The sequence below is a fragment of the Setaria italica genome, chromosome I (assembly GCF_000263155.2).
Source record: "Setaria italica strain Yugu1 chromosome I, Setaria_italica_v2.0, whole genome shotgun sequence".
In the NCBI taxonomy this organism is placed as follows: domain Eukaryota; kingdom Viridiplantae; phylum Streptophyta; class Magnoliopsida; order Poales; family Poaceae; genus Setaria; species Setaria italica.
This window is the reverse complement of record NC_028450.1, coordinates 23,437,476-23,460,069: the sequence shown is the minus strand read 5'-3', so window position 1 is coordinate 23,460,069 and position 22,594 is coordinate 23,437,476. Positions and strand designations below refer to the sequence as shown.

At 45.3% G+C, this 22,594-nt stretch overlaps 2 protein-coding genes across 2 annotated transcripts; one reads left to right on the top strand and one right to left on the bottom strand.

The window, feature by feature from the left end:
* Positions 1-459: 459 nt before the first annotated feature.
* Positions 460-3,762, bottom strand: LOC101759230 (the record flags this gene model as incomplete). The annotated part of the gene is made up of 3 exons (XM_022824944.1): positions 2,083-3,762; positions 1,697-1,929; positions 460-1,420 (listed from the first exon to the last, which is right to left on the bottom strand). Coding segments are annotated over exons 1-3 (2,874 nt in total), but the record flags the coding sequence as incomplete, so codon positions are not given.
* A 3,030-nt stretch (positions 3,763-6,792) lies between these two features.
* Positions 6,793-11,948, top strand: LOC101767507 (tetratricopeptide repeat protein 28). Its single transcript, XM_012845052.1, has 5 exons — positions 6,793-6,801; positions 7,422-7,544; positions 8,693-8,842; positions 9,928-10,029; positions 11,715-11,948. Exons 1-5 carry the CDS (start codon positions 6,793-6,795, stop codon positions 11,946-11,948), a joined length of 618 nt encoding a protein of 205 aa, XP_012700506.1.
* The last annotated feature ends 10,646 nt before the right edge of the window (positions 11,949-22,594 follow it).

The window sequence follows — 22,594 nt, the reverse complement described above, 5'->3', positions numbered from 1 at the left end:
TATCCCGGTTGCTGTTAGTGCTGTTAGCACCGGGACAAAGGTCTTTTTTCCTAGTTTTCTCTCTGTTTTTGGAAATGGATTTTATTTAACCTTTTCACTGCATTCCAGGATGAAAAACAAAACCTTCTCAGATTTTGTACATGCAAAAATATATTTAATTAACGAGTAAATTGACAATAAGTATGAAGTAATCATTATTTCTATACCAACTCATGTAGCCTGTAAAATATTTATTTTACTGCATTGCTGTGATCAATAAATTATTCAATTAAATTATTTGAATGCGCAGAAAAATCCATGTTAGTATGTGGTTAACAATGTTCATGTATATCTAAAAAATCTTCACCTAACAAATTTAATAACACATGAAATCATACATAGGGTAAATTACAAATTGTATCAATTAATACACAAAGGTCATGCACATTTAACGCATTACAATACAACGTTGTAAAATTTCTTCTTCACGAAAGTTCCTTGATCATGATCGCGGCGTAAGTACGGAGCCTCTTCTTTGGACAGCAGGATGCTTGGATCAACTTCAACGTCGAATGGAGGCATGCCATCAAACTGATCATAATCATCTGATTGGTCTGTTTTATCCTCGACTCCCACGATTTTTCTTTTACCTGGAAGAACTATGTGGCACTTTGGCTCCCATGTCTCTTCTGGATTCCTCTTGGGTTTGCTGCACATGTCCTTCACATAGAACACCTGATGCACATCATTGGCAAGTACGAATGGGTCATCATTGTATCCAGTCTTGCTCAGATCTACTATTATCATTCCGTACTGATCTTTGGTGACGGCAGTTAGCTTCACCCAATTGCAAAGAAATAGAGGGATGTACAGTGGTCCGTATTCGAGTTCCCATATCTCCTGTATGAAACCATAATACGACTCCTTGCTATTATTTCTGTCCATGGCATCTATGCGGACACCACTATTCTGGTTCGTGCTTTTCTGGTCCTGGGCTCTCGTGTAAAATGTGTAACCATTTATCTCATAGCCTTGGAATTTGACGATTGTGGTAGCAGGTCCCCTAGCTAACCAGGCAAGCTGTGGGTGAATCTCAGAGTTACCCATAAGTTGTTGGCGCAACCAGGAGGGAAAAGTTTCCATGTGATGACGGGTAAGCCAAGCATCGGATTTGGTCGGGTTTTTGGAAGCTACCATCTGCCTGTGCTGCTCAATATACGGAGACACAAAGGATGACTGTTGTAGAACAGTGTAGTGTGCCTTGTCGAACAAATTAGTATCATTGCTCAAACTTGATTTCCTTCCAAGGGTGCCCATTCCTCGGAGCCTCCCCTCGTGGCGTGAAGTTGGAACCCCAATCGAGTCAATTGAATCAATAAAATCAACACAAAACTCGATCACCTCCTCTGTTCCATATCCCCTGGCGATGCTTCCTTCTGGACGGGCACGATTATGAACATAGTTTTTTAGGACTGCCATGAACCTCTCGAAAGGCCACATATTGTGCAGGTATACAGGTCCGAGAATACCAATCTCTTTTACTAGGTGAACCAGTAAGTGCGTCATAATATTGAAGAAGGATGGTGGAAATAACAACTCAAAACTGACAAGACATTGCACCACATCGTTCTGTAGCTTTGATAGCTTGGATGGATTGATTGCCTTCTGCGAAATCGCATTGAGAAACGCGCATAGCTTTACGAGCGGCAACCGGACATTTTCTGGTAGAACACCCCTCAGTGCAACCGGAAGCAACTGGGTCATCAACATGTGGCAGTCATGAGCCTTGAGATTTGTAAACTTCTTTTGTTTCATATTTATTATTCCCTTTATATTCGAGGAGTACCCAGACGGGACCTTCATACTATTCAAGCATTCAAACATGCTATCCTTCTCCTCCTTGCTGAGAGTGTAACTGGCAGGACGTAAGTAGTGCTGTCCATTATCTCTCTTTTCCGGATGTAGGTCATCTCGTTGCCCCATGGCTTTCAGGTCCTGTCGTGCTTCCAATGTATCTTTTGAGGTTCCATAAACACCCATGAAGCCTAGCACGTTCACGCAAAGATTCTTCGTCAGGTGCATCATGTCTATTGCGTTGCGAACCTCTAGGATTTCCCAATAAGGTAGCTCCCAAAATATTGACTTTTTCTTCCACATGGGTGCATGTCCGTTATCATCGTTCGGAACAGGTTGGCTACCAAGTCCCTTTCCGAAGACTACATATACATCCTTCATCATCTCGAACACACGCTTTCCATTACGGTGTGCAGGTTTTTTACGATGGTCTGGCGTCCCTTTGAAATGCATCCCGCTCTTTCTCAGCTGGTGGTGAGCAGGGAGAAATCGACGATGACCCATATAGACGACCTTCTTACAGTGCTTCAAGTACATGCTATCTGTGTCGTCTAAACAGTGGGTGCATGCCCGATATCCCTTATTTGTCTGTCCTGAAAGGTTACTCAATGCAGGCCAATCGTTGATGGTTACGAACAACAGTGCTCGTAGATTAAAGATCTCTTGTCTATCCTCATCCCACACACGTACACCTTCTTCCTTCCAGAGCTGTAAAAGGTCATCAACCAACGGCCTTAGGTACACGTCAATGTCGTTGCCGGGTTGTTTTGGGCCTTGGATAAGCGCCGGCATTATAATGAACTTTCGCTTCATGCACAGCCAAGGAGGAAGGTTGAACATACAAAGGGTCACAGGCCAAGTACTATGACCACTACTCAACTCACCGAATGGATTGAATCCATCAGTGCTTAAACCAAACCTTATGTTCCTTGCTTCACTTTCAAAGTCTAGGAATGTTCTATCAATTGATCTCCACTGTGCCCCATCTGCGGGGTGTCTCAGCATCTCATCTTCCTTACGGTCTTCTTTGTGCCATCGCATCAACTTAGCATTCGCCTTGTTCCTGAACAAGCGCTTCAAGCGTGGTATTATAGGGAAATACCACATCACCTTCGCGGGAACTCTCTTCTTGGGAGACTGCCCCTCGACATCACCAGGATCATCTCGCCTGATCTTATACCGCAGGGCTTCACAGATGGGACAAGCATCCAATTCCTCGTATTCATCACCACGATAGAGGATACAGTCATTAGGGCATGCGTGTATCTTCTGAACATCCAATCCGAGAGGGCAAATAATCTGTTTAGCTTCATATGTTGTGGACGGTAATTCATTATTCTCGGGGAGAATCTTCTTGACAATGTTCAACATCCCCTGAAATGCCTTATCGGACACACCATTTTTTGCCTTCCATTGCACAAATTCTAGTGTCGTACCTAGTTTTTTATGGCCCTGCTGGCAACCTGGGTACAACAATTTTTGGTGATCATCTATCATGCGCTGCAACTTTGCTGCTTCCTTCTCAGTTTCGCAATCTCTGTGTGCATCTCGTATCACCTGACCAAGGTCATCAGTAGGGTCATTTTCTGCAAACTCATCTTCATCAGCCTCGCCCATTGTAGTACCTGCAAAAGCTTGGCCTGCAACCCAGTCCGGAATGGTGTCATCTTCCTCCTCCTCCTCGCTATCTTCCATTACAACCCCTAGTTCACCGTGCTTGGTCCAAACCAAATAGTTAGGCATGAAACCGTATTTAAACAAGTGGCTGTGAATAGTCCCCCAGGAATCCTTTGAATACTCCTTCCTGTTATTGCATTGGAAGCATGGACAACATACGAACCCATTCTCTGGCTTGTTCGCTCTTGCCACTTCGAGAAAATAATGCAAGCCATCAATAAACACCTTGCTCCGCCTGTCTGCATTATACATCCATTGCCGGTCCATCTGCATCGTATTACGCATGAAAATGGATTACACTTGACAATGGATTACGCGTGAAAATCAATTAAAGATCCAAACAACATGGTACAATACAACAACATGAAGATCCAAATACACATATTTAAATTAAAGTCCCAAACAACATTATACAATACAACAAGCCATCCACTGGTTATTATCAAGGAGAGGACTTTAAGCATCCTTGGACGGTGAAGATGAAGGTTCCGCTGACCCAACCTCATCCTTAGGTTTATTTGTGCCGCCTGAAACGGTAGTACTAAGTGGACGTGAAACACCCGGGACTGAGGGTGGAGCATAACGACCACCAAAAGGAGGTTCCTGACCCGCGGCAACAGCTTCTTCATGACGTTGCTGCAAATAACGAAGCATTGCTTTTTCCAACGCGCTCTTTTTCTTCGGCTTATGCTGAGGGCCAACTATGATTGGAACCTTGCCATAATAGGAACCACGATCGCCCCCACCATCGCCACTTCCTCCAGTAGCAGAAGCCATCTATGTACAAAAATTATTATCTTAACACTGCATAAGTTGTTCAACTTGAAGACCGTGATCATCTCGCGAGGATGTCCTCAACTGGGCGGCACCGCACTTCGTCATTAAAGAGGTTAGATGCTACGGAAAAGGGGACACGGTCACGATGTCCGTATCCACTCTTTCTCGTAGAATCGAACCTCCTTCTTGACATACGTTGCTGCTCGGCGGAGAACATCCTCGGCGAGATGAACACGGTATGCAAGTTCAACAAGTAGCAGAAGTCATCTATGTACAAATATTCTTTCCTTACCACTACAGAAGTTGTTGAACTTGAAGACCGTGTTCATTTCGCGAGGATGTCCTCAGCTGGGCGGCACCGCACTTCGTCATGAAAGAGGTTAGATGCTACGGAAAAGGGGACACGGTCACGATGTCCGTATCCACTCTTTCTCGTAGAATCGAACCTCCTTCTTGACATACGTTGCTGCTCGGCGGAGAACATTCTCGCCGAAATGAACACGGTATGCAAGTTCAACAAGTATATGGATTTAAAAAACCATATTGAATTTGATAAGATAAACCATCTAGACAAGGTAGCATATGGATTTAAACCACTGCAATAATGCATACTATATATGACACATCAATCTCCCTCACATTCTAGCTCAAAATACCTCTCCATTTTTCTACTTCATCATCACATTGTAGCAAATAATCTTTCCATCTCCAAAGAATAAATCAAAGCATAACACGAGGATGAAGTAGCAAACCTTCGCATTACTTGTGTTGGCCGAGTGAAATTCCCACAAAAATGAGGGAAAAAACTTCGGGCAGCACCTCCCTTGCTTGGGCACCACCGGAGAGTAGGTGAAACTCAGCTCTCTATCAATGTGCTGGACTGCTCGGGCTGGAGGAAGAAGAAAGTCTCTGTCTCGGGATATAGTGGGGGATGAGTTTTTATCCCGGTTAAAAACTCCAACCGAGACAAAAGGCCCCCCCCTTTTGTCCCGGTTGGAAGTTAGTCCCGGTTGGAGGATCCAACCGGGATAAAAGGGTCCCGCCACCGACGGCCCCCCGCTAGCCGTTGCAACCGGGACTAAAGGGGGGCCTTTAGTCCCGGTTGCAATTACCAACCGGGACTAATGCTCCCCTCCAAATTCCCGCACCCCGGCGCACCCCCTTTTGTCCCGGGCCACTTTTAAACCGGGATAAAAGGGGGCGGATCGAAAGTCAGTTCTCTACTAGTGGCATGGTTGCCGGGCATGAGCTCCAACAGGCTCACTGGCATCTTTTGCCTTCAAATTATTTTCTGCTTGTCTCTAACTGCACACTATACTTAAGGATCTATAAAGTGCCAAATTTGAACTACTCTGGTTTTTTAATTTGCATGTACAAGTGAGAACTGAAAATTTCGACAAATATGTAGATGAACCGAAATGGGTCCAACCATTGATTTCACCTAGCAGAAAGAGATATATCAGACATCAGCTTTTTGGATCAGTGTCGTAAACCTGTGCAGCTATTCCAGATTCCATGTGCTACCGAAGAAGCATGATAACGCTGGCATATGTATGAAGAGCTTAGACAAATAAAGATAGATAGCTTGATGCACATGAGTCCAATCGTTATGAAACTAGATAGGTTTCTTTACCTTTCATTGCCCGTCTTATTGCCGACCTTAGGTGGACCTAGTATATCCCAGTAGCGGCACGGTCCACCACTCAAATTTTGCATTTCCTATAGAATCGGGCCTTCCTTTTCTGGTAGCTGCAAAGGTTCATTATCACTAGCAGGCCGCTACTCAGTTTCTGTCCTAGGTCCGCCCCTATTGTCGACGATTGCTTGCAATTAATTTGTAGCAATCTACAAAGGTTTTTTCTTGGAAAAAGGTATTTGTGGGGCTAAGACCTTAAATACCAACCCCCTATATATACATGCCCATGCCCCCTCGAGGCCATTTTGTTTGACGACATGGAAATATTTTCATGTCAGTGCATGGAAATATATTTTCCTGTTGGTGGGAAAATAATTCCCTGTTGGTCTACCTTGACAGAGAAAAAAGCCCAAAAACCTGTCGAAAAACAATTCCCTCTAGGTTATATACCGTCAGGGAAAGGGTTCCTGTCGGTACACCGTCAGGCAATTTTCGATTTCCTTGTCATTCTACCCCTGTCAGTACTTCCCTGTTGGAAATGCTTTTTCAATTTCCCTATTGGTTTTTTCTATTTCCCTGTGGGTTTCCCACTCATTAGGAAATTCGGGTTTCCAGTAGTGGCAGTTTATGCTTTGGCTCAAGGTAGAAATTGGAGGCATTATTCTCCTCTAAGTCTGGCACGCTTTGCTAGCATAATTGTTACTGATCATAAGAAGAAGGCAGCATGCGTATATGTCAATCGAGGGAAAAAAGAATTGGTCCTGGTTGGCTTTGAGATTCGGTAGCCGAACTGAAGAAAGTGGTCTTCGCATGTGCTGTCCAGACAGCAGTGCTCTTAAGCAGGCTGCCTGGCATAAAACTTGTATCCGATGGCAGCAGTGTGTAATTTCTCTTTGATTGTCGATTGCACTGGCAAGACTGGCATCCATTAAACAAACTCTAGCGTCACATATTCAGAAGATATCAGATGAGAAAATGAAAGGGTTACAACATTTCTTTAAAACTTGTATTTCACAGAAAGGAAGAAATAACTCAATTTCGGAACCCTTGGGAACCATAATTCCTTTCTAGAATTATTCCTGCTAACTTTCCTTTTCCAGGTGGATGGGAAGCAATAAACTTTAGTACCGGTTAGTAAAACAAACCGGTACTTAACTGCCGTCCGCTACAGCACGACGTGGCTCATAGTTTAGTATCAGTTGTTACCAACCGGTACTAAATGGCACATTTAGTACCAGTTGGGCTGACCGGTACTAAATGGCGTGTTGCATTTAGTAGTGAAGCTTCTTTCGCTTAGAATGTTCTATTTTTTTTTAAATTCAAATATGTCAAGTGCATTGGCACCCAAATAGTACTGCAGAATGTGAATTGTTCTAACACAATTCGCTAAGCCAAACCAAATCAGCAAATGCCTGGCTTTCAAATAAACAACCAAAAAGAGACATTCTTAGGTCGCACATTAGTTTGCCAAAAATGATTCACAATCCTTTTTTGTCAGGCTGCTGCTGATGTGCAGGGTGTTGAAAAGGAAACACCTTTGATGATTGCTGCTGCAGATGGCCTAACTGATAACCTGGAGTGCTTAGTTCAGGCTCGGGCAGATCCTAACCCTCTTGACTGTGTAAGTTCTATTTGTTGCTGTCATGTATACCAAACAGCTTCAGTCTTCTAACTGTAGGCCAAATCATTTAATGAGTGCATTTTTACAACTTATTCTAATGATTGTTGCATGTAGTTGCATTAACTACTTTTTTAAGCCCCTCCAATACCAAATATGAACCCTTTAGCCTCCTCTTCTTTGTGCCAAATATAAGTCCTTCAGGATTTTGAGGTGCTTTTTCGTATTCCACTGATTGTTACATGTAGTATTGTTACATGTAGTTGCATTAACAGCTGTTCTACACCCTCCTATTCCAAATATCAGTTCTGTTTCGACATTAATTAAATGCTCTTCCCCTATATCTCTAATCACGGAAATTAGGTCCACTATGGAACAATGTAAATTTAGAATAAATTGATAATATTTAATACGCACAACTTATAATTCCTTTGCTTTCACATTTTTTCTATATTGGATATGAAGATTCAGCTACTATCCTAGCAAATTACTCTCCCTTTTATGGATGATCCATATCTTGGTGGCCGTACCCAGGCTATGATCCCTAGATGATGCATGCGTGGATGCAGGATTGTGTGGGTGTTGTAGAGAGTAGCCAAAACGCTGTTCCTTATCATGAATGATCAATGTTACATCTTTAATTTAGTGCTAGGTTCCTGATTAGTTGAAGGTATGTGTCATGGCTGTATGCTCTCTTTGTTGTACATATGAAGAAGTGGCTGTGGCCTTGGAACTGATTCAATCAAAATTTTAGAGTGAATATATATAGCATAAGAACATTTGGCGCGCTCATCAGCCCTATCATTACCACAGCAATAGAAATGAGTTTTCATTGTGAGTTTGTGACTCTAATCCGTTACGAAGTCACATGTTCTTTCTACTGATTCTATGGTAAGTATAAGATTCTCATTGCTGTTTTTGAAACTTAGTCACATGTTTCTACAGTAAGTATAAGTCATACGTTTTTTCTCATCGCTGTTTAGTACAATCCTTTTCTTCCATTATTATCAGATTTCCTAACGTATTTCAAAATGTATCAGATGCTTGTGTTTAACGCTTCATGTAGCTTGCACATGGCTACTATTCTGCAATTTCCCTTTGTCCTTGAGCAAATACGTCATTGAAGTTAATCCTGCTTATTTTGTTAACAGTTGGGGCAGACTCCTCTAGAAATTGCTGCACGTTTCAGCAGCCGGAAAGATGTTGAAATACTATTTCCTGTCACTTCTCCTATAGTGGGTGTGAGTGATTGGAGTGTTGATGGAATTATCGATTACATGAAATCAGTTCCCCTAGCCAAGGTATTATCTAAAACACCACCATTGTTAGTGCTTTAATTGTTTATGCTGGCTCTTTTCTAGTGCAAATATATACTAGCTCCGTATATAAGATGAATAGTGAAACATTGTGAGGAAAAGTCAACACTGACAAATATTTCGATATGGAGGGAGTACATTTAGTTGCCCTTTATGATATTACCTTTTCTTCATAGATTGTTGAAGTTTTAAGCACTGGAACCAGGATTGTGGTTGGTTCTCTGTCTACTGTCAATATTTCTTACATGATAGTTATATGTTGATTCTTCTACCAGGTTACCACTAGAGTTAATTTCAATCCTGTTTTTTCTATGGATGACCATTAAAAATTAAGATTCAAGATTGTATTGATTACTGTATTATTGTTCTTTTCTATTTTGCATGAGTTTTAAAGCTTTGTTTGTTATTGCGATGACTTTTCAAAAGCCCTTAGCTCTTTTCTTTTCCTAGGTCTTGATGAATAAGTTAATCCCACCCTAACTTGATTGGGACTGAAAGCTCAATTGTTGCTTGATTAATAGTTAGATAGCTAGATTAACTTGATTGGGACCAAAAGCTCAATTTTCGCTTGGTGAATCAGTTATAGCAATTCCATCTCGATGTATCCTCAGCAACTCTATGGATGCAAACCGGAATACGGTGTATGGAGGAGCTGGCGCCATCGACACCGCCTCTGCCTGTCCCAAGTATCCATTAGAATGTTGTAGTGTGATCGCTTTCCTGGTTGCTACTGTGTTACATAGATTACGATCTCTATCTGTATGGCAGACGATTGCGAGAACTCACACCTCGTGTTGTAATGAGCTCATCAATCGTTTACTTCTTATTAATACAAAGATATGCAACTCTCCTAAGTATTTAAAAAAAGTAGCCATACCAGAAAAACAAACTCTACTCAATTCGTAAGGATTCAGGGAGGGTGCTACTTCACATGGGAGCGTATTGTAACTGAATTATTTCATTTGATGTAATTATTAGTTGACACCTTGCAATGATTCAGGGAGGGTCCTACTGCACATAGGGGTGCATAATGTCTGAATTCTTTCATTTGATTTTTATCCATATGTCAGGTTGATGATGTGCATAACGCAAGGCTTGCTGGTGGAAAATTTCAAGGACGCGAGGCGGTCAAGAACAAAGACTATCTTGCTGCAACAATAATTTACACTGAGGTACACCTGTGCTTCTTATTAATAACTAAGGACGAGACTGGCACTAGTGTAGTGATAGCCTAGTACTCTGGGTAGCCTGGTAAGGAAGGCATTGATATCTTAAATTGTTTCTGAAGTTATTAAGGTGGTATGTAGAGTATGGACTGTTAATAGCTTTAAGATTGTGGTAACCACTTGCACTTCAAGGGAAATGTTCAGTTTCTACTGGAATCCAACTTAGGGACAGCATCTCTGGTGTGCTGTCAACGTTGCTGCACAGAGTTGTTTCTATCTTCACAATTTATAGAATGCTCAACCTAACTGGATAATGGCCTTGAAATCTAACACTCCAACTGCTGCTCTCGGATTTTGCCAAACCACACAACCTACAAAGAGATGATAAATCAATAAACCGATCGAGCCAGAGGGGTTCTTATCTCATACAATCTCAATTTAAAGTAAATCGCAAGGGTGGAGTAAGGTCGAAACACCATATGGCCTCAGGTTCGGACCCCTTCAAGTAGGTACATAAGCACGAAACCTCATTTTCTCAGGTTCTAGCTGTCCATCATAACGTACACAGGCCAACTCACCAAGGTTGCTCTCAAAAGATGTTTGGTTTCCTTGCCCATCCTCTGCCCACTAGACTTGCAAAAAAAAAAAAAACACCTGAGGACCTATTACTTAGGTAGTGTTTGGTTCGGTAATTTTGGGACGTTAATGGATCACAGCGCAACCTGTTTACGTTAAATTAGTTTGGTTCAGTTAGTCTGTAATCGGTTACCCTGTAATCGGATCCCAGGCTAGTACAAATTGGACATTAATAGTTGCAGTTGTCGTTGAGGTCCAAGAGCAGCTCGACCACCGGCTGCTTGCTGCCGTACTGCCGTTGCAGCGCACGGAGCCGGAGTGGTCGGCGGAGGTTGCGAGGAGGTCGGGGTGGAGCAATTGGACCAGGTGGCGACGGCAGGAGCGAGTAGGGCGCCGTTGAGGTGCCGTGTGATGGTGGTAGCTGACCAATTACAGAGTTCATCTCCGCTTAAACCAAACAAAACGAGGGATGCTTTATTCTGTAACCATTCCCCCTGCGATCGCATACCGTTTACGTTTGCGATACAGTTTCTTAACAAAACAGCACCTTAGATGTGAACGATACAAGTAGGCGTGAGCCATTCTTAAGAGCTTGCTAAACTGCCCTATTCTTCCTTATTTTGAAATGGTATAGATGCTGTGTTCACATGGGAGCAGATTATGAGCGGAATAGGAATGTCCATGGAGATAGAAAAGTGGAGTGCCTAGCATAGGGAATGTCCAACTTGAAATGGAATGGTGAAATGTAGCTGAGCCCTTCTGGATGTTTCAGATTCATTTGGAAGGTTCATATAAGGGTCATGTGCCTTCCCAACAGACACATAGTTTTAGCCCCAACTGAATTACACTAATTTGTTTGTACTATTTCGTTTCTTTGTTACCAAAATTTGAGCTATATTTACAATGCACTAATCTTTGTACTTATGAATTTGGCGATCAGTTTACTGTTAACATACTTATGCAAATTTGTCATCCAGTGCCTACTCCGGTTAAATTGAAAATTTGAATTTCTGTCTATTTTTAGTGATGCATGCTACTGCACCAAATCCTTATGAGCAAATCTGAGAACAATGTGGAGGCTTTTGCTGATTCCTGATTCTGTTTGCTGGATTTAGGCGATGGATCTTGACCCTGATGATGCAACCTTGTTCTCGAATAGGAGCCTTTGTTGGTTTCACTTGAGTGAAGGGAAGAAAGCTTTACTGGATGCTCAGGCTTGCAGGGCAATGCGATCTGGCTGGGCAGAGGCCTTCTATCGTGAAGGTGCTGCTCTAATGCTACTGAAGGTGGGGTCGAATGGTCGGATTATCACTTATGTATTTTCTATGACAAATGGCTTCCCATACTAAGCTTTATATCTTCAGGACTACGAAAAAGCATGTGGTGCATTTCTTGATGCTCTAAAATTAGAGCCCGGGAATACTAAGACTAAAAACTCATTACGGTATCCTACTTGTCCCTTTTCTCTACATTCAATTATAGTTTGGTCGCTCTAAAATCATTGTCATCATGGATCTCATATGCACTGTAGTACTGAACATCCATCCAGTGAATCTAAGGTGGATTAAATAGGCTAAAGTGAAACTTAATAGCAATGAAGTTGTATTGCAGCTTCCACATGTCCTTTTAGTTGTCAGGCATGTTCTACTTTAGAAGCCAGAAACCACATGCTTATAGTTTTGTTTGGACTGTGCAGGGAGGCCCTGGAATCCTTGAAACTATCCTGTGCTGTGAAAGAATAGGTCTGTATCTCCTTGAAAAGATGGAGCTTCCTTCTTTTGTTACTAGGTCATATCTAAAGTATGAACGAGGTCTATGTATGTGAAAGAACAAATAGTTTCGGATAAACATCAAACGTACTTTTGGCTTTTGCTAATGTCAGCTGGGTACTAAGAAATTCTGAGGCGGCTTTTATCAATTCCTGGCGGAATGTAGCTTGAGAACACAACTGTGATGATTTGCAGTTGTAGGTGAACCACCAAACCACGCCAGCAGAGAGCAGACGCAATCCGGGGATGGCGCCTCTCGTGTCTCGTGACATGGGCGCCCCCGGCTCAAGCGCACCTAGCGCTGGCCCCGCCACACCAACACCTCGCCTCCACCGTAGCTCTCGCTGTCCCCACCTGATGACGCGCACAAGACTGCTGCTCGCATCTGCCGCCGCCATCGAGGAAGATGCCAGGCCAGGAGCCCGTATGCAGGACACGCTCCTTCGCAATTTCCATGTCACCGCTGTCCCAGGTACTCTCCCATCTCCTCCCAGTGCCCATCTCTAGGTTACCCCTCCCTTCCTTGCGCCCCGCTTCACCCCTTCCTACATCTCCTCTATTTTATCCTACCATCCAACGGCTCCTCCAGATTTCATCCGAGCACGCTCCGTAACGATGGGTGTTTTCCACGCTAGGCTAACTAACAGAAATGTTGTTAACTACCTCGTCACACGTGGCATCTTGAGTTCCATTGCTAGTTCTTCGGCTGCACTCTCCGAAGCTCAAGCAGCAACAAAGGTGGCTGCGCTCAAGGAAGAAGGAGCAGTAAATGCTGCCCAACAACCGGCACTCTGGCAGCTACTGCGTCTGACATGCGCATGGCTCGAGAATGTCCCCCTGTAGGCACCAGTTCGACACCCCTAGATAGAGCGGAGCGTCAGCAGCGGATCCGCCGGGATTCGGCCTTTAATCCTCACACAGGCCCTAGCTTGCTCCCCCTGCCGGGACATGACGCGGGGTGCGTTGATAGGAAGCGCCCCCCCCCCCCCCCCCCCCCGGCGCCCAGGTCGCTCCCTTCGCATCGGCGTTCACTGCTCCTACCACCCCCACAAGCAAAACTTACCTACAGGCTGCGCTCTTTCCTGCACGCCCCCCTCCCCTGCCTTCACTCCGCCGACCAGACCCCATCCCACTCCACCACCAGGGCTGCTACCGCTACCTTGCTCGCGATCACTTGGTGCAGGACTGCCGTGATCCCATCTACCGCAGCTCCGGCCATCAAGGAAAAGCCTGCCCGATGGCATTCCCGCGCTAGCAAATGCCCCACCCACGCTCATCGCCACCACCCTCTGCCACGCCAACCCCGTCCCCTACACCGCTAAAACTCCCACCTTTCACCTCCACCTTTGGCCCCTCCGCATGCTCACCTCCTCCAGCAATGGGCCCTCCGTGGGTCAGCAGCTTTTGCCACCAGCCATCATCGATGCAGATGAGGGGCCCTACTTCCTTGGTGACTTGTTCCGCGAACTGATGGACAAGGGGAAAAACATCCTGAAAGGTAGCGCCAAGGCTGCCCCGGTCCATGAGGTCTGTAGTATCCCCAAGGCTCGCGACATAAGGATGGTCGGCAACACCTCGCCACGCCACCAGGAGCGCTCGATGGTGAGCCCTCCCTCCACTGGACGGTCGCCATCATCCCCGCCGTCCCCCCTACCCGGGGCGGCATTTGCGGCGGCTGCCGCACACCAGGAGGAGGTGTCACCCCATGGTGCGTTCGCAAAATCAGACGAGACAAGCGACGACTACGACCTCCAGGAAGATGGCAGCTCCGGCAATGAGGAAATGTCTGTTGAAAGCACTGCACTAGATGATGGCCCAGACTACCTTGAGATCTGGGTCACAGAAGGCAACTGGGAATATGCTGCACATTTCGCCTTTGTGGAGGTTGAGCCTCCTACTGTAGCTGCGAACCCGGCGTCGTTGATCCACACTTCCTTCAACGTCGCTACACCGCAGCTGCATTTCCATATCCTCCCTTCCTCGCGCGGGGTGGCCCTCCTGTACTTCGGGTCCGCTGTGGAGCAGGAGACAGCTATGCTTGCGCAACCCATTCATGTCAACAGGACCACCGTCCGACTAGAGCGCATCGAGGAGAAGGATGACCGCTTCATCCGTGAGCCAGCCTGACTAGCTCATGTCGCGGTCTGGAACTTCCCTGAGGAGCATTGGGAGGAAGAAAAGGTGTGTGACATCTACAAGTGCATTAGCAATGTCGTGGTCGTTGTGTCCCTAGCTTCGACCGCTCCTGTATGCGCTTTGTGATCGAGCTCCAGCACCCGCACATCCCGAGCCGCGTTGGTGTTCATCCTCCTAGTGGCTATGGGATTGCGCTCCAGCAAAGTGGCCTCTCCTTCTAGCTGCGAGCAACAGTTTGATGCAGTTGGAGACTGGATCCCCTTCTTCGGGCCTACTCCACCGCCTCCACCATGGCCTAGCCAGAATCAGGAGCTGAGCCACCTGCCGCCAGCCCCTGCCCCCCCCCCCCCCGCCCCGCCCCCAATTTGGACCGGCGCCACCGATAGCACCACAACAGCCGCCACCATCGCTACACCCCGTCGCCTTCATTGGCGCTACCATCCTATGCCACGGTTTCATCAACAACCTCCCCATGCCTCGCTTGCCCACTCTCCCAATTCTTATCCACCTGCCTCATAGCCCTATCCCCGCCTCCAGCACCTGCCGCGCCCACCCCGTCCTGCTGCTAACCTAGCATGATCCAGAGCACGCCTCTGAGACCCTGCCTAGGCCACCTCTGCCACCCGCTACCGCTACCATGCCGCATGAACACACTAACGCTGGCAGTGGCACTAGCTCCGCACCAGCACCTTGTTGCACCCGAGTGCCCCCTGGTGGACCGAATGCGCGCCTAGCAAAGGTTGGGACCAGGAATAGCGCCAGGCTCGCTGCAAAAGATGATGGTAGGTTCGTTGATGCCCCAGCGAAGGCAACCTAGCTCAAAGCTCTGTAGAACAGCCTCGCCAGTGCTCCAAGGCCGTGTAAGTCCATGTCAACAAGAAGCAGTTGATGAAGAAGACCAAGAAACCGATTGCGACAGTGGATCTCATCAAGCTGGCAGATGCTATTGGGCTTGGGGACGCCACTGCCCAAGCTCTGGATCGTGTACTGGCTATTAGCAACGCTACTTCCTAGAAGCTGGAATTAGTGCTCGCTGGCAAGAATGACTAAGCTCAAGATGGTCCACGCACTGACTACTTTGCCTTACTATGTAAGCAGTAGTGCGCTCGCTAGCTTTCAGGCTGCTTGGTCTTCACCACCCTTAAACCCTGGAGGCACTATGCTTCCCAAATCTTAGATTGTGTTAGATGTTGTTGTCCTTGTGCGTTGTGTCTCTAGTGTCTGGGTTGTTTTCTCTCCTGTGAACTTGTATGAGCTGGTGCTTGCACCATGCGATGCTTTCTCCCTCCTGTGGTCTGTTCCATGGGAGGTGACTTGGTGTTGTTTCTTAACCATGAATGCTAGTTCTGTTTCTTACTCCCTCCTTTCTTGGAATGTCCGGGGGCTTGGTGAAAAGGACAAGTGCATGATTGTTCGTGACACCCTAACTATAGCTCGAGCTAACATTGTGTGTCTCCAGGAGACGAAGCTCAGAGCCACTGACAAGTTGAAATCTTGTGCTTTCCTCCCCATGACCCTCAATGAGTTTCGGTGTGTTGATTCAGCGGACACGCATGGTAGCATGTCACCGCCTGGGACTCTAACTCGTTCACCTTAACCTCCTGCATCACCTGGCAGCACACGCTAACGACGCTGCTCTCCTCCACAGCTTCTAACTACATCTTTGCTGTCACTAATGTCTATGCCTCTGCTGACCACCGTGACTCCCTTCCCTTCCTGGAGGATCTAGAGGAAATCGCCGGCCAGATTCACGGGAGCTGGGTCCTGGCTGGCGATTTCAACCTCACGCGTGTGGGGGAGGACAATAGCAATGGCTCCATAAACTCCACTCTCAGTGCCACCTTCAACGCCACCATTGACAAGCTTAATCTCATCGACCTCCCCCTCTTGGACTGCCTCTTCACCTGGTCCAATCACCGTAGCACCCCTACTCTAGCCCGTCTTGACCATGTCTTCTACAATGTCCCTATGAGACTAGCCATCCCAAACTCCTCCCTCTCCTCCCTGCCAAAACCCACCTCTGATCATATGCCAATTCAGCTCCATATGACCACTACTATCCCAAAAGCAAACCTTTTTCAGATTTGAGAATGCTTGGCTCAAGCATGGAGACTTCCTACCCACGGTGCTCCTGGCCTGGCTTGGAGACTCGCCGCGCGGCGAGGCTGCCGCCATTGTTGGCTCGCTCAAAGCAGTCTGGTGCACATCCAAGGTTTGGGCTCGGCGTAAGCGCGCTCCACCCTCCTTACACTCCAATTGCAAGTTTGTTATCTACCTTTTTGATGTGCTTGAGGAAGGTCGAAGTGTCTCTATAGATGAAACGCTCTTGCGCCGCGACTGCCAGGACCGCCTAGCGCTGGCCCTGCACAAACGCGCGGCCTACTGGAAGCAACGTGGGAAACACCATGCTATCCGCGAGGGTTACGTGAACATGCGCTTCTTCCTTGCACAGGCAACCCAGCGCTTGCACCGCAACAACATCCGAGCCCTGGAGATGGACGGCATCGTGGTCTCCTCCCACCATGACAAGACGGCCGCGCTAAGATCTCACCTCCAAAGTCTCCTGGGCGCGAACACGGTGGCGCCAGGCTCCATCGACGTTGCTGCCCTCTATGCAGTTTCAACGAAGGTGGACACGGCACCCCTGATTGCACCATTCACTGAGCCAGAAGCATGCGTCGCGGTCCGATCGATGAATCTTTAGGTCGGGCTTCTACACAGCGACGTGGGCCACGATGGCGTCGGCGGTCATGAATCTTGCCTGGGCCTTCCAGACGGGTTCTGCTGAGCTTGAGTGGCTCAACTGCTCATACATCGTGATGATACCCAAGCACACCACCACTACAAGGCCGGGGGACTACTGCCCTATCTACCTACAGAACTGCTCCCTCAAGATCATAGACAAGATGTTGACGACAAGGCTGCAGCACCAAATCCCGTGGCTCATTGACCCAGACCAGACAGGTTTCATCAAGGGCCGTGCAATCTTTGAAAACTTCATCTACGCGATGGAGCTCGTCCAGTGCTGCCATCGCCGTAAGCTGCCTACTCTAGTTTTGAAGTTGGATTTTGCCAAGACCTTTGACTCTCTGGTACAATTGGATAGGAGACATGTTGGCAACATCGAAGCTCGCCATCCTGGTAAATGGTGTTCCCAGTCCTTAGTTCACCTTCAAAAGAGGCCTGAGGCAGGGAGACCCGCTCTCCCGCTACCTCTTCTTACTGGTGGCCGATGTTCTCCAATATATGATCAAGTGCGATGGGAGGATTCAACACCCCACTGCGCGAGGATAGCTGTGCCCAGTGCTCCAATACACTAACGACACCCTCATCCTCCTTGAGGCGGATCAAGCTAGACTGCTGGCACTGAAGGAGGTGCTCGATCTCTTCTCTGCAACCACTGGATTCCATATTAACTACAGCAAGAGCACCATGGTGCCAATGAACACTCCCATCTTGATGGTGTTGGCATTGTAAGGTCTCCTTGGGTGTCAGATAGGTAGTTCCCCCCAAACATACCTGGGGCTGCCGCTATCCAACGAGAAGCTCCGCCTCTCTGTGTTCAACCCACTGATAACCGGAGAAGATAGGCATCTCAGATGATGGTGAGCTTCCCTGCTAAACCCAATGGGGCACATGGTACTGATCAATAGTGTCATGGACAGCCAACTAACTTACATCGTGTCGGTGCTCCTCCTGCCACAAGGGACGATCGACGCACTCAACCGCCGGCAGCGAAGCTTCCTGTGGTCTGGGAACAATAATGTTAGTGGTGCTCAATGCCTCATTGCGTGGGAGTTGGCATGCCAACCAAAAGCACAGGGCGGGCTGGGGATCAAGGACCTGGTGACCAGCAACAAAAGCTTCCTACTCAAGCTCCTTCATCGCCTCAATTACCCAGAAGACTCATCTCGGGCACGTTGGGTTCGGAGCCACATCGACCTGGTGACCCTGCATGGTGACATTGTTGGCATGCACGGGAAAGAGCTGGAGGGCTTGCTACCGCTCTACCATGCTATCACCATTTGTGAGGTTTTTGATGGGGTGTCAACCAGCTTCTGGCTCGATCGCTGGCTCTTTGCCGGCAGGCTGTGCGAGCTGTTCCCCCTGCTGCACATGCACGCCACCAGGGGAGATGTCTTGGTAGCCCAGGTCATTGAGGAAGGACTTAACAGACACCTTGTTCCATGACTTTCGCGTGCGGCCAGCGAGGAATTGGTGAAGTTGAACACACTGATTGCTCAAGTGTCACTCCAAGAAGGTTCAGACTGGCACTGTTGCCCTCTGAATGGGAAAGCAGGAGTGCTGCACTCTGGCGAAGTCTATAACAAAATCATGGTGTCCATCGGCTCCTCCCAATGTGCTTTTGCCAAGTTTGTCTGCTGCAATCACTCGCCACCTCGCGTTCAGTTCTTGGCCTGGCTGCTGGTCCAAGAATGCGTTCAATGCCGCACCAACTTGGTGAAGAAGAATGTTCTTGACAATCCATCATGGGAGCTGTGTGCCCAAGAAGAAGATTGCAATCACATCATCTTCCGTTGCCCGTTTGCATCACAGGTTTGGGCGTCGCTTGGCTCTCACACTACCAACTCCTTTGTACAATCCCTATGGATTGTTCCTCACCCGACAACAATCCCAGTGTAGCACTACAACTGCTTTATCCTTCTAATCTCATGGATGTTGTGGAAACACTGCAACAACGTTATCTTCTCAAGAGCTCCGCCATCTCACGCATGCTTTTGGGCGTCCTGCAGGGATGAGGCGCGACTATGGAGCCAAAGATTTCGCACGGCGGATTGAGTGGTCGTTAAAGCCTGGTCTACTGCCTTTTCTTCCATGTAGTACCTTGTAACTGAATGACCCCCCCTATTTTCCTTTTACTCAACCTCAAGATGTAAAGGCTTTTGGCCTTTAAAAGGTCCTATAATGGAATTCAGGTGGGCCCCCGTCCCACCCCCGCCGACCCTCAAAAAAAATTTAAAAAATCAGCCTGAACTGAACTTGCTTACATGTGCCTTGTAATTTCAGATTGCTTACATGGACCATCTTGATTTGCCAACTGATCGAGGAGGCTATCAATTGAATTACAACCTGCCTTGTATCTGCAATGTTTCAAACATATACTTTGATTTTGTCTTGGCAGTTGATAAAAATAGGCTGGCATTAGGCAATACATTTGGAAAACTCCCTGTATGTTCTTTTCATAATCTTTTCTTCATTCCTTTTAATGCTTCTTTTCATTGCTTTTTGCCGTCTAAAAATTTTCATGCTTCTTTTCATGATCAGTTTCGCGACTTCTCCCGTACTCCTTATGGTGATGCCCCAATTGTACAAGATCACCCTGCCCCTACTGTTGAAATTCCTGTCCTGCTGCCACTGAGGAAGTCCTTGCCCCAGCTGCCACTGAGGAAATCCCTGCTGTCAGCTCTTTAGATGAATGGCTGCATCAACTACCATCCAGTAACAATCTTCTACATCAGGTTAAAAAACATGTTACATTTTCAGTGTCTGATTGTGTCATCTTATTATACTCTGTGTTGCAATTCATTCTATGCTCAAACACTTTTAATGTTGTTGTAGTATATCTTTAATGTTGCAACAATACAATATAAGTGTTGCAATAAACTTATGTCTCCTTCAATATGATTAACATGAATTCTAGACTCATAGTTTGGTTTCATTTAAATTTGTGTTGTTGTAGTAGTTCTTTAATGTTTCAGAATGAACAAATAGGTGTTGCAGAAAAATACATCTGTTTCACAAAATATAATATGTTTCAGCATGTTTTCACTAATGTTTCAGTTCACATTCTTATGGTGTTGCATGTTAACTTTCTGTGTTTTTTATTTTTTTAGTTTCATCCCATCATGTTGCAATGTCCCAATACACTTCTTGCTAATACTCTTTTATTTGTTTTATAATTCTATATAATAGATCCCTCTCGAGTATCAGAATATTGCTTCTCATTACTCTAAACTTGTGGAGCAAGATGTTCTCCAACTTGCCAATGCTATCTCTACAACCATCAGTGCAGAAATTAAAGATAAGGTCATGGCTATGTGGAAGAGGCGTCACATTAAAATGTTGGGCAAGATGGCATATCTAGCTAACATGGCGAGGAATGATGGTGTTGAAGTACGGGTTTCCACCTCTAATGTTGATGCAGCAGCTCCTTCCATGTGTAGTGGTTCAGATGGGCAAACCTCTAATGCTGGTGCCACAACAGATGCATCAACTAGCACTTTAGGAGCCCCCACCAGTGCTGCTGGTTCACCTGTTGACATGAGAAGCAACGATTAAAGTTATCTTAATGACATCCCTTCATTTGATCTCTTGTCCAGCCAAGGAATTGAAACAGATTGTTTGACCCCAGCGGCAGCAACAACTACTTTCGGTGACTTTTTTTTTACCTTTTTTTGTCTCCATTTTCAATCCTCTTTTCTTACACGTATTTGAGTATTTTGTTATTCTTGTGTTTGCAGCTGATCTCACCATTGATGAGACTATTGTTAACAAGTCTAGGTCAAGTACATTTGACAAGAAAAATAGGAGGAAGAGGGCTGCCATCCATCTGAACCAAGGAAAGAAATTGAAGAGAATTAAGTTAGATGATAAAATTCTTACTGCATATAACAAGTATCTTAGCAAGAGGATAATGAAGAAAGTGCCAATTAATCCAAATGTGAATAATGATGAACAAGAACAACCGTAAGCAACTCTTTATGTCTAATATCATTAAAATCTGAATAAAATTTTTCCGATGTTCCTTCTGTATGTTTCACATGTTTCAGTAGGTGTCGTTAGATGTTTCAAGTATGTAGTACTCATGTTACAGCAGTTCAATTTTTTTCCCAATGTTCCTTCTGTATGTTTTACATGTTTCATTAGGAGTAGTTAAATGTTTCAAGTATGTAGTACTCATGTTACAACAGTTCAATTTTTTTCCCAATGTTCCTTGTGTATGTTTCACATGTTTCATTAGGAGTAGTTAAATGTTTCAAATCCTAATTTAGTTTTTTTTATCACAACCCTCCATTTGTTCGAATTGATGGCTTCCATGTTCCTTATGATGAATTCTATGGATCCTTCAAGCAAAGGGGGGAAATTAATAACCACGTGATGGCTTTATGGTCCTATGAATTCAACATTGAAGAAGCTGAATTGCGTGAGAAGCACAATAACATCATCAAGAAATTTGCTTTATCTACTGTTCTCACTGTAAGATTTGAATTCTGTTTTGCAAATAATTTTTATTACCATCATATGTGCCTGCATTCATTTTTATAGTTTCTAACTTTTTTTCAAGGATAAGCTAAAAATTGAACCTGATAATTTCATATAAGACAGCTGCAACACGGCTTTGACAAAGTTGAACAAGTCTTGGGATCTCTCAAAAATGGATCTGGTAATGTGTTGCATAATTAAGTTGCCTTTCATTTTCCGTTCTTTTTTCTTATCTACTTTTTTTTGTAGTTATTTTTCCCTATTGTTGAAGAAGGGCATTGGGTACTTATCAGTGTCAACATGTTTCTAAAGGAAATTTGATGGTTCAATTCTCTTGGTGGATCTCATGATACAATATGTTTTGTTTCTGCCAAGAATGTGGTCTGTACTCTCAAACTTGCATCTCTTTTTTATTTATTAATAGCCTCTATTACTTGATGCTTTTCCATTTTATGGTGTGTCAATAATTGAAAATCAATGTTGCATCTGATGATTTGCGATGTTGCAGAACTATAGAGGTTGTAAATTGTAACAGACAATTAACCTTTTAATTTTGCGATGTTTCAATAGTTAATTATAATTGTGGCAGCTGCTGATTTGAAATGTTTCAATAGTATAAGACGAAAAGATGTTGCAAACAAATATATATAACGTACCATTTGGTTCTATTGTTAGGTCACCAATTTTTCAAAAGCATGTATACAAGCTGGGGTGCTAAACAAAGACGTCTCTCTATTTGATTGGAAATATCCCACGGACTACCCGCATCAAAAATCTTTGTAAGTTTTTCATCATTCATGTGCTTACATAAATAATTATTCATGCAGTTTTTTTCATCTTTTTTCATCATGTTTCTTTTGATAACC